Below are 13,108 nucleotides of genomic sequence, written 5' to 3'. Positions count from 1 at the left end.
CACACTACGGAGCCGGTGGGCGGAGCCTCGGCCCGCCCCGTCGTGATTTGACGGCGGCCGCACACTACGGTCCGCCCCCGGGACACCTTACACGGGCGCCCGCAACTTCCCCACAAGGTCACCGCTGCCGCCCCGAGGCCGGGCCTCGGCGGCCTTGTGGGAAATCTGGGCCAACAACGGCCTTAATTCAAGTTGATTCAGTGGGAATTGGCCAAAATTCAAACCATCTATTGCCAGAAATGATTACTGTTTTTGAAGTGTTAGGGGAAGAAAAGCACCTTTAAGAAATCCACAAAAACACAAGAAGATCCTGCAGAGTCTTTAAATCCCAACTCCATTCCAAATGATTGCTTCTGTTTGGATAAATGGGGAAAGGATTAGATCCTCTGCCAGGTTTGCATTGCCATCTATGTAACTGTTGAGGAGATTTTCCCTTTTTGTAGGAAGTGATGGGAAATTTCTCCAACGGAAAGCTCACATTTATAGTAGCATGTGGAAGGTTTGAATTTTGGAGAATAATTTTATTGCTATTATTATAATACAGGATTTATATTGTGTCAACAGTTTGCGCAGCACTTTACAAAATAAAGGGCCCTGCTTGTGAAAGCTTACAGTCTAAAGAATCTTCACTTTGCTCATGGCAACCACTCTCCCCATTCCTAAAATAGGGGGGGGGGAGGAGGAGGAGGAGGATAGATTCTTCTCACCCCTAAAGAAGGTGAACACAAGACACCCTGGATTCCAGATACATGCATATTAATGCTACCTCTGTCTGACTCTTCCGCTCGCTCTGTCCCACTTCATCTACCGCCTTCTTTATTGTATGTATATGATCCCTTCTACACATTTACTCATTGTCCATTACTTCCATGCTGCCAGGGAACCAGTGCTGGCCTCCTGTTGTAACTGACGTGACCAGACTGATAAGTTACCAAAGTTACATATCTGCACTATAAAGTGTGTATTGTGAGCCAAGACCCAACAATAGTGTAGCAGATAATGAAAAGGAAATGAAATCCTCAATAAGTATGACAATAGTAGTGGACAGACACAGTGACTAGGTACAGGAAGTTACTTCCAGCATGTACAGGGGAATGAATGGCATACAAGAAGGGTGAGCAGGGCCCATGACAGGCAAGGCACGGGGACTGGGAGGAATAGGAATAAAAGGGATTGAGGGGAGAGGGAGGTGAAGGGGGAGTAGGATTAGATGGAGGGAGGGAGGACCGACTATCACAATATCCTCCGGAGTATCTCATCTTGGATTGGCTTCAGTTTGGCTGTATGATGTCTCCTCCTCTGTGAATGTCAGAGACCTGCCATATTAAAGCTGAACTCTAATCAGATCTACAAATCAAACCCCAATGAATGCGGTTTTATACAATATACATTAAAGCTGCACTCCGGCCTTACCGTCAGTCTAACAGATATACAGGCAGTAGCGTCACAAGGGGGGAGGGGGTGACAACAAAATGACTGACAGTCATTTTGGTGTCACCCCCTATGAAAAGTCGGGCACTCGGTCACGGACCGAGAGCCCGACAGTGTCAGGAGAGAGGAGGGGATCCAGCGGCATACCTTATCCAGCCGGGTGAACGTCCCCTCCTCTCTCTGCTGGCGTCCATCACCAAGATGGCTGCTGGCAGGAGTCAATAAGCCGGCCATGCATGCGCGATGGCGTCATTTCGCACGCGCGTGGCAACGTCACATGCATGTGCAATGAAGTCACAGTGGGGTGTCTCTGCTCCGGGTGTCACCCAGCACTGGGACACCCCTGTATACATGCTCCTCTCCTGGACTGAAATTGTGACTGATTAGACTGATGTGACTGTGGGGGAGGGGGGACATTAGAGTGTAAGCTCCTCTGCATAGAGACTGATGTGACTGTGGAGGGGTGGGGGGCGGGGACAGAGTGTAAGCTCCTCTGTACAGAGACTGATGGGGGGGGGCGCATTAGAGTGTAAGCTCCTCTGCACAGAGACTGATGTAACTGGGGGGGCATTAGAGTGTAAGCTCCTCTGTACAGAGACTGATGTGACTGGCTCAGTGTCCTCTGTTGGGGCATTAGAGTGTAAGCACCTCTGTACAGAGACTGATGTGGGGGGGAGATTAGAGTGTAAGCTGCTCTGTACAGAGACTGATGTGGGGGGGCATTAGAGTGTAAGCTCCTCTGTACAGAGACTGATGTGAATGTGGGGGAGGGGCATTAGAATGTAAGCTCCTATGTACAGAGACTGATGGGACCGGGGCTGCAACAACTAATCGACTGAGTCGATTAAAATCGATGATGGAAAATGTTGTCAGCATTTTCCATCATCGATTAGTCGGCTTTCGATTAATTGCCCATTTGCGGCTCCACAGGCACCGCACGCTTCACGCCACGCACCGCACGCTTCACGCCACGCACCGCACGCTTCACGCCACGCACCTCCTCCCCCAGCTCTGAGCTCTCTCCCGCCGCTGCCCTGACATGCTGTATAAATGTATTGCTGGGGTTTGTTGCATTCCTCTATAGATAATGGCATATCGCACTGTATATGTACCATCAGCTATAGAGGATCACAAATCCCAGCAATACATTATACACTGTATGTATATTATATTGCTGGGATTTCCTGTATACCTCTATAACTGGTGGTATTCTGCATTGTGCTGTGTAATGTATTATTGCTGGGATTTGTAGTCCTCTGTAGCCGGTGCCATTCTGCAGTGATTGCTGTATAATTTTACATTTTACTCTATTGGCCACACTTTTTTTATTTTTTTACTTCCACCGGTCCAAGCTTGACTGCCGTGATTGGCTCAGTGTTCTCTGTACAGCGTTGCGGTATATGTCAGAGCTATATACATGTATAATCATAGTGTGTGATTGTGGGGGGACATAGTGTAAGCTCCTCTGTACAGAGACTGATTGTGACTGGCTCAGCGTGGTGGCAGTGCCTTGGGGACCCTAAAGTTCTGAGGGCTGCCCTGGCCGCACATACCAAGTATATAGACCAGAACTGGTGTAAGGGTTCGGCATGCTGTGGCTCTGAGCTGCTCCCTGGTTGGCAGCAGGAGTTCTCGTCCCTCGGTGGCGGACATAGGGCCGCGGCCCGTCACCTGAGCAGCATCGCTCAAACACACGTATGTTTATGACAACTAGTCCTCACGCACTCTGAAATACACCCATCCAAACAAGGGGCGCGTGAGCCAAGCTGACCAATAAGTAAGCGAGCTTTAATAGAACTGACCAATCACACAGCGTCATTTGCCGAAGTAGCTCCGCCCCATGTCCCCGTCCCCTCGCAAGGAGAGAATACGTACTTTGCGTAGCTTTATCGGCAGCCTATACTCCCTGTCTACAATTTTGACGTATCTCCCGCTGTGAATGACCGTGTGCCGCTGTCAGTCGCAGGCCATTTAAATGGCTACGCAGTGTCAGTTTCAGAGCCGTGTGTTGTGTAAACTGAACCGCAATAGAGGAAAGGCCTGAAGATGATCAAAGAAGAGGACGAAGATGGGGACACCCAGCCCGGAGAGGAGCAGCTCCGTCAGCGATATGAAGAGCTATGCAGCAGCCTTAATATGGATGAGAGGGCCCGTGTGGAGGCCTGGGAGAGCTACGGGAAGATGAGCCAGAACTACACTCTGGAGGTGAGGGGGGCTGGGCATGAAAGGTGGAGTGATGCCACTTACCGGGTGACAGGTGACAGCAGGAGCTGGAAATGTGTGTACGGGACATGATCAGAGGTGTCCCCTGTATGTGACAGAGGCAGCGCTTCATTCACCCAGCTGGGGGAGACCAAAGATTGGCACACGGAGAAAACATTTACCAGCTTCTACATGCATGCTTATTTAGCGATCTCTGCACCAAAACAATACGATTCGTTAATCCTTTGCATGATCCGCTATCCGTCCATACACATCCCGCTCCTCGCTGCCCGCCTGTCCTCACTACAACATATACACCATTGTGGTCACAATGTATATTTGGGAACAATTGCTATGTCTAGTCACTGTGCACTAATGTCGCTGTACATGTTACAATCTGACCGTACAATCAACTTTAAATCTACCATGTAATATGAGGACCTACCCAACCAATCTATATCCAAACTCGGCACTCCAGCTGTGCTGAAACCACAAATCCCATCATGCTTCTGTCTCTGGGAGTCATGCCTATGGCTGCCAGAGACTTGCAATGCCTCATGGGACTTGGGGTTCCACAACAGCTACAGTGCTGAGGTTGCCTTCCCCTTTGTTACATAATTGTTGGTAGATCTAAAGGAGATTCTACAATCAGATTGTAACATATGTGGTGAGCTTTCGCAGGACAACACTCGGGCTGGTTCCAGGTCTCCATGCTCTCAAAGCTTCTTTCTTAAGCTCCCCACACACGTTACAATCTGACTGTACAATCTCTGTTAGATCTATTAACAAATATGTAGTGCATGGGATGATTGATTGGATAGTTGCGGTAGGCCCTCATATTACATAGTTTTGGTAAATGTTGATGGTACAGAGATTGTACGCTCAGATTGTAATGTGTGTGCTGAGCCTTAGCCTGGGTTCACACCTAGGCGTATTGCAAAAGCGCGTCTGTCGCGCGTTTTTTTACCGCGATTCGCGGTAAAAAAGTCGCGCGACCCCAAAGGCTACTTGGCTGTATCCCAACGGAAAACGCCCTACAAAACGGCCCAAAGTAGTCCCGGGACCTTTTCAGGCGTGGGCCGTTTTGTAGGGCGTTAGGGACGGGCAGAAATACGCCTAGGTGGGAACGAGGGCATTGACTACAATGCTATTTATTTTTTTGACCGTTTTGTAGAGCGTTCGTCGAGCGCTACAAAACGGTCAGGTGTGAACGAGGGCTTAGACTGTGCTAAATGTGAGGATATAGAGAACAACATGTCACCAGAGCTGGCACTGCTCTTCATCTACTGCTGTCTTCTGTCCAAGCAAAGGATGCCATGACTTGTGTCATCTGTCACTTTATTGGATCATTAGAGCGGTACAAATTAGGCATTTCTCTTTCTCTGGAGGGATTTTATCTCACTTCCTGTTGTAGTTGTCGGACAGAAAATGTAGGAAAATCATCCCAATGGGGCACAGATGACCCCCCCCCCCAAAAAAAAAGATGACGGATGTTATAACCCTCCCTTTTGACTTCAGTTCCACTTTAAAATGTATCTAAATCAGTGGCGTCACAAGGGGGGTGCGTCCTGCACCCGGGTGTCACCATTGCAGGGGTGACACCAAAATGACTGACAGTCATTTTGGTGTTTCCCCCTCTAAAAGGTCCGGCACTCGGTCATGGACCGAGAGCCTGACAGTGTCAGGAGAGAGGAGGGGACCCGACAACATACGTCATCCAGCCGGGTGAATGTCCCCTCTTAATGTCGCTGTACATGTTACAATCTGACCGTACAATCAACTTTAAATCTACCATGTAATATGAGGACCTACCCAACCAATCTATATCCAAACTCGGCACTCCAGCTGTGCTGAAACCACAAATCCCATCATGCTTCTGTCTCTGGGAGTCATGCCTATGGCTGCCAGAGACTTGCAATGCCTCATGGGACTTGGGGTTCCACAACAGCTACAGTGCTGAGGTTGCCTTCCCCTTTGTTACATAATTGTTGGTAGATCTAAAGGAGATTCTACAATCAGATTGTAACATATGTGGTGAGCTTTCGCAGGACAACACTCGGGCTGGTTCCAGGTCTCCATGCTCTCAAAGCTTCTTTCTTAAGCTCCCCACACACGTTACAATCTGACTGTACAATCTCTGTTAGATCTATTAACAAATATGTAGTGCATGGGATGATTGATTGGATAGTTGCGGTAGGCCCTCATATTACATAGTTTTGGTAAATGTTGATGGTACAGAGATTGTACGCTCAGATTGTAATGTGTGTGCTGAGCCTTAGCCTGGGTTCACACCTAGGCGTATTGCAAAAGCGCGTCTGTCGCGCGTTTTTTTACCGCGATTCGCGGTAAAAAAGTCGCGCGACCCCAAAGGCTACTTGGCTGTATCCCAACGGAAAACGCCCTACAAAACGGCCCAAAGTAGTCCCGGGACCTTTTCAGGCGTGGGCCGTTTTGTAGGGCGTTAGGGACGGGCAGAAATACGCCTAGGTGGGAACGAGGGCATTGACTACAATGCTATTTATTTTTTTGACCGTTTTGTAGAGCGTTCGTCGAGCGCTACAAAACGGTCAGGTGTGAACGAGGGCTTAGACTGTGCTAAATGTGAGGATATAGAGAACAACATGTCACCAGAGCTGGCACTGCTCTTCATCTACTGCTGTCTTCTGTCCAAGCAAAGGATGCCATGACTTGTGTCATCTGTCACTTTATTGGATCATTAGAGCGGTACAAATTAGGCATTTCTCTTTCTCTGGAGGGATTTTATCTCACTTCCTGTTGTAGTTGTCGGACAGAAAATGTAGGAAAATCATCCCAATGGGACACAGATGACCCCCCCCCCCAAAAAAAAAGATGACGGATGTTATAACCCTCCCTTTTGACTTCAGTTCCACTTTAAAATGTATCTAAATCAGTGGCGTCACAAGGGGGGTGCGTCCTGCACCCGGGTGTCACCATTGCAGGGGTGACACCAAAATGACTGACAGTCATTTTGGTGTTACCCCCTCTAAAAGGTCCGGCACTCGGTCATGGACCGAGAGCCTGACAGTGTCAGGAGAGAGGAGGGGACCCGACAACATACGTCATCCAGCCGGGTGAATGTCCCCTCCTCTCTCTGCCGGCATCCATCACCAAGATGGCCGCCGGCAGGTGTCAATCAGACGGTCGCGCATACAGCAGCACAATGACGACACGGGGGGGAGTGTCACCAGGTGTCGGGACGCCCCTGTCTAAAGCCAATATTCTTTTCTTTTTTTTTTTAGTAAGGAACAATTAGAACCTTTGTCAGGGGGTGAGGAAAAATCGTCCGATGGGGACACTGGGTCCAGTGATAAATGTCTATTGGAGGGGATTTCGTCTCACTTCCTGTTGTGTCAAAGGAAATGTTTCACAGAGGACATAGGGTAGCCAAACTCTGGCCCTCCAGCTGTGGTGGAACTACAAATCCCATAAGGCATTGCAAGATTCTCACAGACATGACTCCCGGAGAGAGATGCATCATGGGATTTGTAGTTTCACCACAGCTGGAGGGCCGGAGTTTGGCTACCCCGGAGTCATATATAAACCATGTCAGTGAAAGAATCCTATTCTTCAAAGATCATAGATTTCAGACATCTGGACTTAGGCCTAGGGCTGCAACAACTAATCGACATAATCGATTATAATCGATTATTGAAAAAATTGTCAACTTTTTCAATCATCGATTAATCGGCTTTTGATTGGTTGGCCCTTTTCACAAGTCCACATACGCTGCGCGCCACACCTCCTCCCCACTTCTTATTTTATTTTGCATCCGATTAACCGATTAATCGAACTCAATAATCGGCTAACTAATCGATTTTGAAAATAATCGTTAGCTGCAGCTCTACTTAGGCCCCATTCATAGCAGATGCAATGTCAATGGAAGGGAGCCAAAAAATGTATAAGTGTGAATAGGACCAGTTCACACCGCCGCATTTTGTTGCGCTAAAAAAAAAAGGAGTAGTGCATACACTACTTTTTTCAGCGCAACGCGTGGAGAATGCACGTGAATGCAATGCAACACAAGTAAAAAAAGATAAATGTGTCCGCTCAGAACATGTTATTTAAAATAAAGATTTGCAAAAAATATGTACAAAATGCATCGGATGTCAACCTCCGCTGTCCGGTTTTGGTGTGAATGGACCCTGAATGTTGGTGTTCAGTCTTTGAACAATCCTCTTTGTTGAAATACTAATACAAGAACTGACTGGGCCTGATGTAAAGTCCAGGCGAGTTCTTCTTTGGTGGGGGTTTGTGTGAAAGGTTGGTTGTCGTGATTGAGTCTGTGATTGGACATTAGGATTACATGAGGGTGGGCGCAGAACATTTTTCTATCAGTATGTGGTCAGTTCAATATTAGTAGCAATTTAGTTAGAAGGTTATAAAATGTTACTATTTATAGGTGAAGACGTCACTTGATTTGTAGGTCCTCATTATAAGGTGGATGTGTGGGCAAAATAATGAAAACAAAACATGGCAGTGTAGTGTTTAGCACTTCTACCTAGCGGCACTCGGGGTCCCCGGTTTGAATCCCGGCCAGGTCACTATCTGCAAGGAGTTTGCATGTTCTCCCTGTGCTTGCATGGATTTCCTTTCGCACTCCAAAGACATGCTGGAAGGTTAATTGGCTCCTCTCTATGTTGGCCCTCTATGTATGTATGTATGTGAGATAGTTACCTTAGATTGTAAGCTCCTTGAGGCCAGGGACTGAAGTGAATGTGCAACTATGTCAAGTGCTGCGTAAATTGTCAGAGCTTTATAAATACCTGAAATAAATAGATAAAACCGCAGATCCCTGCAATATGTATAATATGTATTAAAACTGGAGCAGACAGAATCTGCAGCTGTTGCCCATAGTAACCAATCAGCTTCCCCCCTCAGTTTGTTCAGTTAAGCTTTGAAAGTGAAAGATAGAAGCTGATTGGTTGCCATGCACAGCTGCTCCAGATTTTGTCTAGTCCAGTTTTGATAAATCCCTGCCTGTGTGCTGGTGATATCTTGAACTGGGTGTTCTGTGGTCCTAACACACTTCCTGCCCTAGAGTGACAACACTGCTCCTCCACAGATACAGTACTGTGAGCATTGTCACCTAAAGACAGGAAGTGTGTAATTGGCTTGCTCACCAGGTGAAAAGAAAGGAGAAAAAGCCTAAAAAAAGAAAACTAATACAGCCACTGCATGTAAGGATTGGTAATCGGCGATATGTTTAGTTTTTGTGTAGATACTTACTTAACCCTTTCGCTGACGCATGACATACGTCGCTGGCAACAGGAACGTTTAAACAGCCGCCAGGGACTCTGTTTACATGTGCAAAGCCAACTCCTTTACATTGGAAGGGATTGTGGCTTTACACTGGAATCCTGATACCGCCACCTTGCTTCCTGGGTTCTGCTGTCCCTCCTGCAGGCCCGGCATGTCAGGTGTCAGCGGGAAGCCGGAAATGAGAACGATGAATATCCATTTGCCGATCTCCTCCCTGCTCCAAGGAACCAGAAGCAATGCTGATTGCATCACCTCTGGTCCCTCATCTGTCAAATATATTTTAAGTCATTTTCAAGCCTTAAATGTAGATTATAACGTGTGTAATAAAAATAAAAAACCTGTAACTGTCAGTCTTGCAATGCCTTATGGGACTTGTAGTTCCACAACATCTGAAGGGCCGGAGTTGCCCACCCCGGCATTATACAGTGCTTCAGAATGTTTTTTATATCATATCAAGTCAAAAGTGTATCAAGTTCAAAAGCAGTCAACGTTTGTGTTTTCAAGGACTCGTACAGTGCTATGCATTTGTGCTTTATTTTTGTTTTTGTTACATTACATGCAATTTGATGCATTGCCATTGCCTTCTATGGGCCTCACAATGCAATAAACGCAGAAAAAAAACAGACATTTATTTTGAAAATGCGCTGAGATGGGAACAGACCCCGTCGTTATTATGGGGAGCCAGGTCACATGCATCTTAGTACATTGGAAGGGTTACGTTGAAACAGAACATTGTAAATGGGTCCTGAATCATGGAGAGGTGTGTGATCAGTAAATAGGTCCTCCATGTCCACCATATGAGACTGGTACAGTGTGTACTATTCATGGCTGGGGATGCTGTTACCGTGGTGAGGTGTGTTGTAGCTTCTATATCCCAGCTGGGGGCTTGGTAATGAACAGACAGCTTCAGCGTTTGATGCTTCGCCTCTGTTTGGGTTGGAGACATGAGCGGCTTGATGCAATCTCCTTGGAGAGGCACAACAACCATGTGGCCTCTGAGTGCTGGGACTTGTCCTGTCACCGGCCCCTGGCTGGGGGTCATTCCTGTAATTGGCTGTCTTGTCATTTTACATTCAATGGACTGGATAATCTGGGATTGACTAGAAGACTTTGCTCGGCTGGGGTTACACGGGGGATTTTAATCTCTTGTTTCCAAAAGATTTAACCTTTTGTTGGCATTTCCCTCATGTACAAAACTCTGAAATTGTTGCTATGGGAAGACTGTGTACAGCTTGTTGAAGGAAACATTCCAGGCCCGTTCACACGTACTGCTCTGATCTACGTTATTTATTGCAGGTGTTTATATAGTGCCGGCAATTTACACAGCACTTTAGGCCTCATTCACACTGCTTAGAGTCGACCCATACAGATCCGTGTGGCGTGCATGGTCGTATGGGGCCGTTCCCGGGAAGGAAAGAAATCCCATTGGAAAAGCATTGTGATGCAGCTGCCAAACTGAACGGACTGCATCTGGTGTGAACTAGTTCTTAATAGTGCACATTCACATTTAGTCCCTACCCTCAAGAAGGTTACACTCTAAACGTGGCCATACACTGTACAACCATTACTTTACAACCATGGTTGTAAAGTAATTAAAAAAACGTACGATCTGCCCATCTTGGACAGGCAGATCGTACTCTCAATCACCGCAATCCCGCCCCCCTGAGGGGCGGGCTTCCGATGACCGCAATGCTGAACGGGCAGTGTGCGCGTGCGCACACTGGCCCATTCAGCATTTGTCTCCCGAGCACCGTTCAAACCAGCCGAAAATCGTACGATTTTCGGCTGGTTTTCTAGCGTGCTCCTTAGACAAAAGACATGCGACCGTACAGTAGAAACGGTCGCGCGTCTTCGTTCACACTGCTCGATTCTCGTACGATCGCGGGATTTCCAGCAATTCTCGTACGAGAATCGAGCAGTGTATGGGCACCTTTTAGGTCCCTATTTCACATGGCCAAATGATATAGGAGCCAATCAACCTACCAACATATCTTAGGTGTTTGGGCGAGAACATGCAGACCCCTTGCAGATGGAGTCCTGACTGGGATATGAACTGGGTACCCCCCAGTGTACAAGGCAGAAGTGCTAACCCCTACACCATTGTGCTGCATTGTACTGCACTGGATCACTACATGGACACATCGGACACAATTGTTTTCTATGCGTCCCATTCACAGTACAACATGGGTGCTGAAATGAAAGCATGCTGCATTTTATTGCAGCGCACTGCATGCCACCACAGGTCGCTGCAAGGCAGCACAGCACACCACACTGATGTGCAGGGACCTGAAAAAAACATTTGAACAGTGATAGCTCCTGCAGTGTGTGATAAAACGCACAATACCGGAGCTGCCACAATGCACTAGTGTGAACGGGCTCTCAGTGTGAGAGATGCAGGCTGGCTTTGCTGAAAATGCTGTTTGCTTGGCTCTCTGAGTCCTGGAATAAGCTTCCAGGTCAAGTGGGTCAGTAGTAGTGATGTGCAGGGGTTGGTTTGCCGAAGTTTCCACAAAACTACCACTGATACCCCCCCTCCTGGCTCAGTCCATTGCGGCCGGGGCATTCCCTGTCCTGCAGCTACACGTCACAAAGGGACGGGGAATGGCCCTGCCACAATGATGCCACTGAGGCAGAGGGACTTGTATCTCTCAATGGAATGCAGTGACGGATACACTGCCAAAAAAATAATGAATTCACATTTTTTCTTTCACGAATGTGTGTGCGTTTATTATTTTTTAAAAGGTGGACCTTACATTTAATATTTGTGTTTAAAATTGCTTTTTTGTGCTCCATAATGAGCTTCCCTAGGCTGGGAGATGTGGAGGAGACACCAGTATTTGGGGAACCCTTCTTAAAGCAACCCACACCTAGTGCTGAATGGCATCACTTCGTTCCCCCTAAAAGGCACATATACTCACCGTTACTCAGCCCCCCCCTCCCCCCCACCTCTGGCAGGAAACAAACTGAAATATGTGGCACCTAGTGGTATAGATAAGCATGTGACGCAATCTTTCTCTCTCATCTGCCTTGTGATTGGACTAATTCTGTCACATGGGTCCAGCTAAGGAGTCCATAGCCCTGTATAAGCTCCCAAAAGGCGGTTTGGAGCTTACACAGTGTTTTCTTTCCCTGGTCCCGGCAGCTGAAAAGAGAGGTGTAGGAGTGTGAAAAGACTAAGTACAGTAAACTCTCTGTTATCTGATATTCAACTAACCAGAACTCTCATCTAACCAGAAAAAAAATTGCCTGTGTACGCACTGTTCTGCTGATCTGCGGCATGTATTATTGTGGTAACGATCGTGTGCATGTTTGTCTTAGTTTGTTTTAGGTGTGTCTATTTGTCTTAATGTGCTTTTCATTACCGCATTTCAATATTAATATGAAGTCAATACAGAGTTTATGTTATGATATGGTATAGTATTGGGTATGGCATCAGTTAGACCTATTTTTAATAGTAACTCTTGAGCAACCAGAAACCACATTTATCCGAAATCTACCAATCCCCGTGGATACCGGATAACAGGGAGTTTACTGTATATGAATGTGGGTATCTGATAAATGTTTGTTCTCTTACAGGGAAATGCCTTGCACTGGCTTGCTTGTGCACTCTATGTAGCCTGCAGGCAAACCATGCCAACAGTGGGCAAAGGGACAGTGGAAGGAAATTATGTTTCACTCACCAGGATCCTGACCTCTTCAGAACTAAGGTAAGCAATTAAGACAATACAGGTCCATGAAATGGGTGGAAAAAGAAGGAAAAAAACATTTTGACTCTTTTTATATTTTTGCATCATTCTCCTTCTACAAATCCCTGGGATATGGAGGATTTCACGAAAGTTGTGGGAGTTACTATGGGCTTAGCGTTTTTGACTTTGCGATAATATTGGTCTGTGTGTAAGCGCAGATGCTGAAGTCGGCAAATTCGACTAGGTCAGCGTTCTCGACAGAACACCGGTATCTGCGTTTAGTATCGGGGCATTTTCATTCCGGGATCAGTGACAGCGTCTCCAGCCCTTTCGCACAGCCGCCCGTACATGCTGCGGGTGGCTGTGCGACAAAGAAGGAGCGGCACGATCGCGGGGGGGCCCTCCTCTTCCTTGCCGGGCCCCCCCCCAAGTGGCGGAACGCCAGGGCCCGGTCGCAATTGCGACCGCTGCGACCCTGGTAGTTCCGCCAGTGGAGGCACCCGTACCAG

General features: G+C 47.3%; 1 protein-coding gene across 2 annotated transcripts in view; it reads left to right on the top strand.

Moving 5' to 3' along the window:
* Positions 1 to 3,309: 3,309 nt before the first annotated feature.
* The window catches only part of RBL2 (RB transcriptional corepressor like 2), a 75,487-nt gene continuing 65,688 nt past the window's right edge, over positions 3,310 to 13,108 (top strand). For both annotated transcript variants that reach the window (XM_018559653.1, XM_018559652.1), the window contains exons 1-2: positions 3,310 to 3,636; positions 12,490 to 12,620. In XM_018559653.1, coding sequence (XP_018415155.1) covers positions 3,478 to 3,636; positions 12,490 to 12,620 — 290 coding nt within the window. In that variant the 5' untranslated portion in view covers positions 3,310 to 3,477. The remainder of the gene's footprint in view (positions 3,637 to 12,489; positions 12,621 to 13,108) is intronic.

This window comes from Nanorana parkeri, unplaced genomic scaffold (assembly GCF_000935625.1).
Source record: "Nanorana parkeri isolate BGI_ZX_2015 unplaced genomic scaffold, ASM93562v1 scaffold409, whole genome shotgun sequence".
Taxonomy (NCBI): Eukaryota; Metazoa; Chordata; class Amphibia; order Anura; family Dicroglossidae; genus Nanorana; species Nanorana parkeri.
The sequence above is the reverse complement of the archived record's forward strand: the minus strand, read 5'-3'. Positions and strand labels throughout refer to the sequence as shown.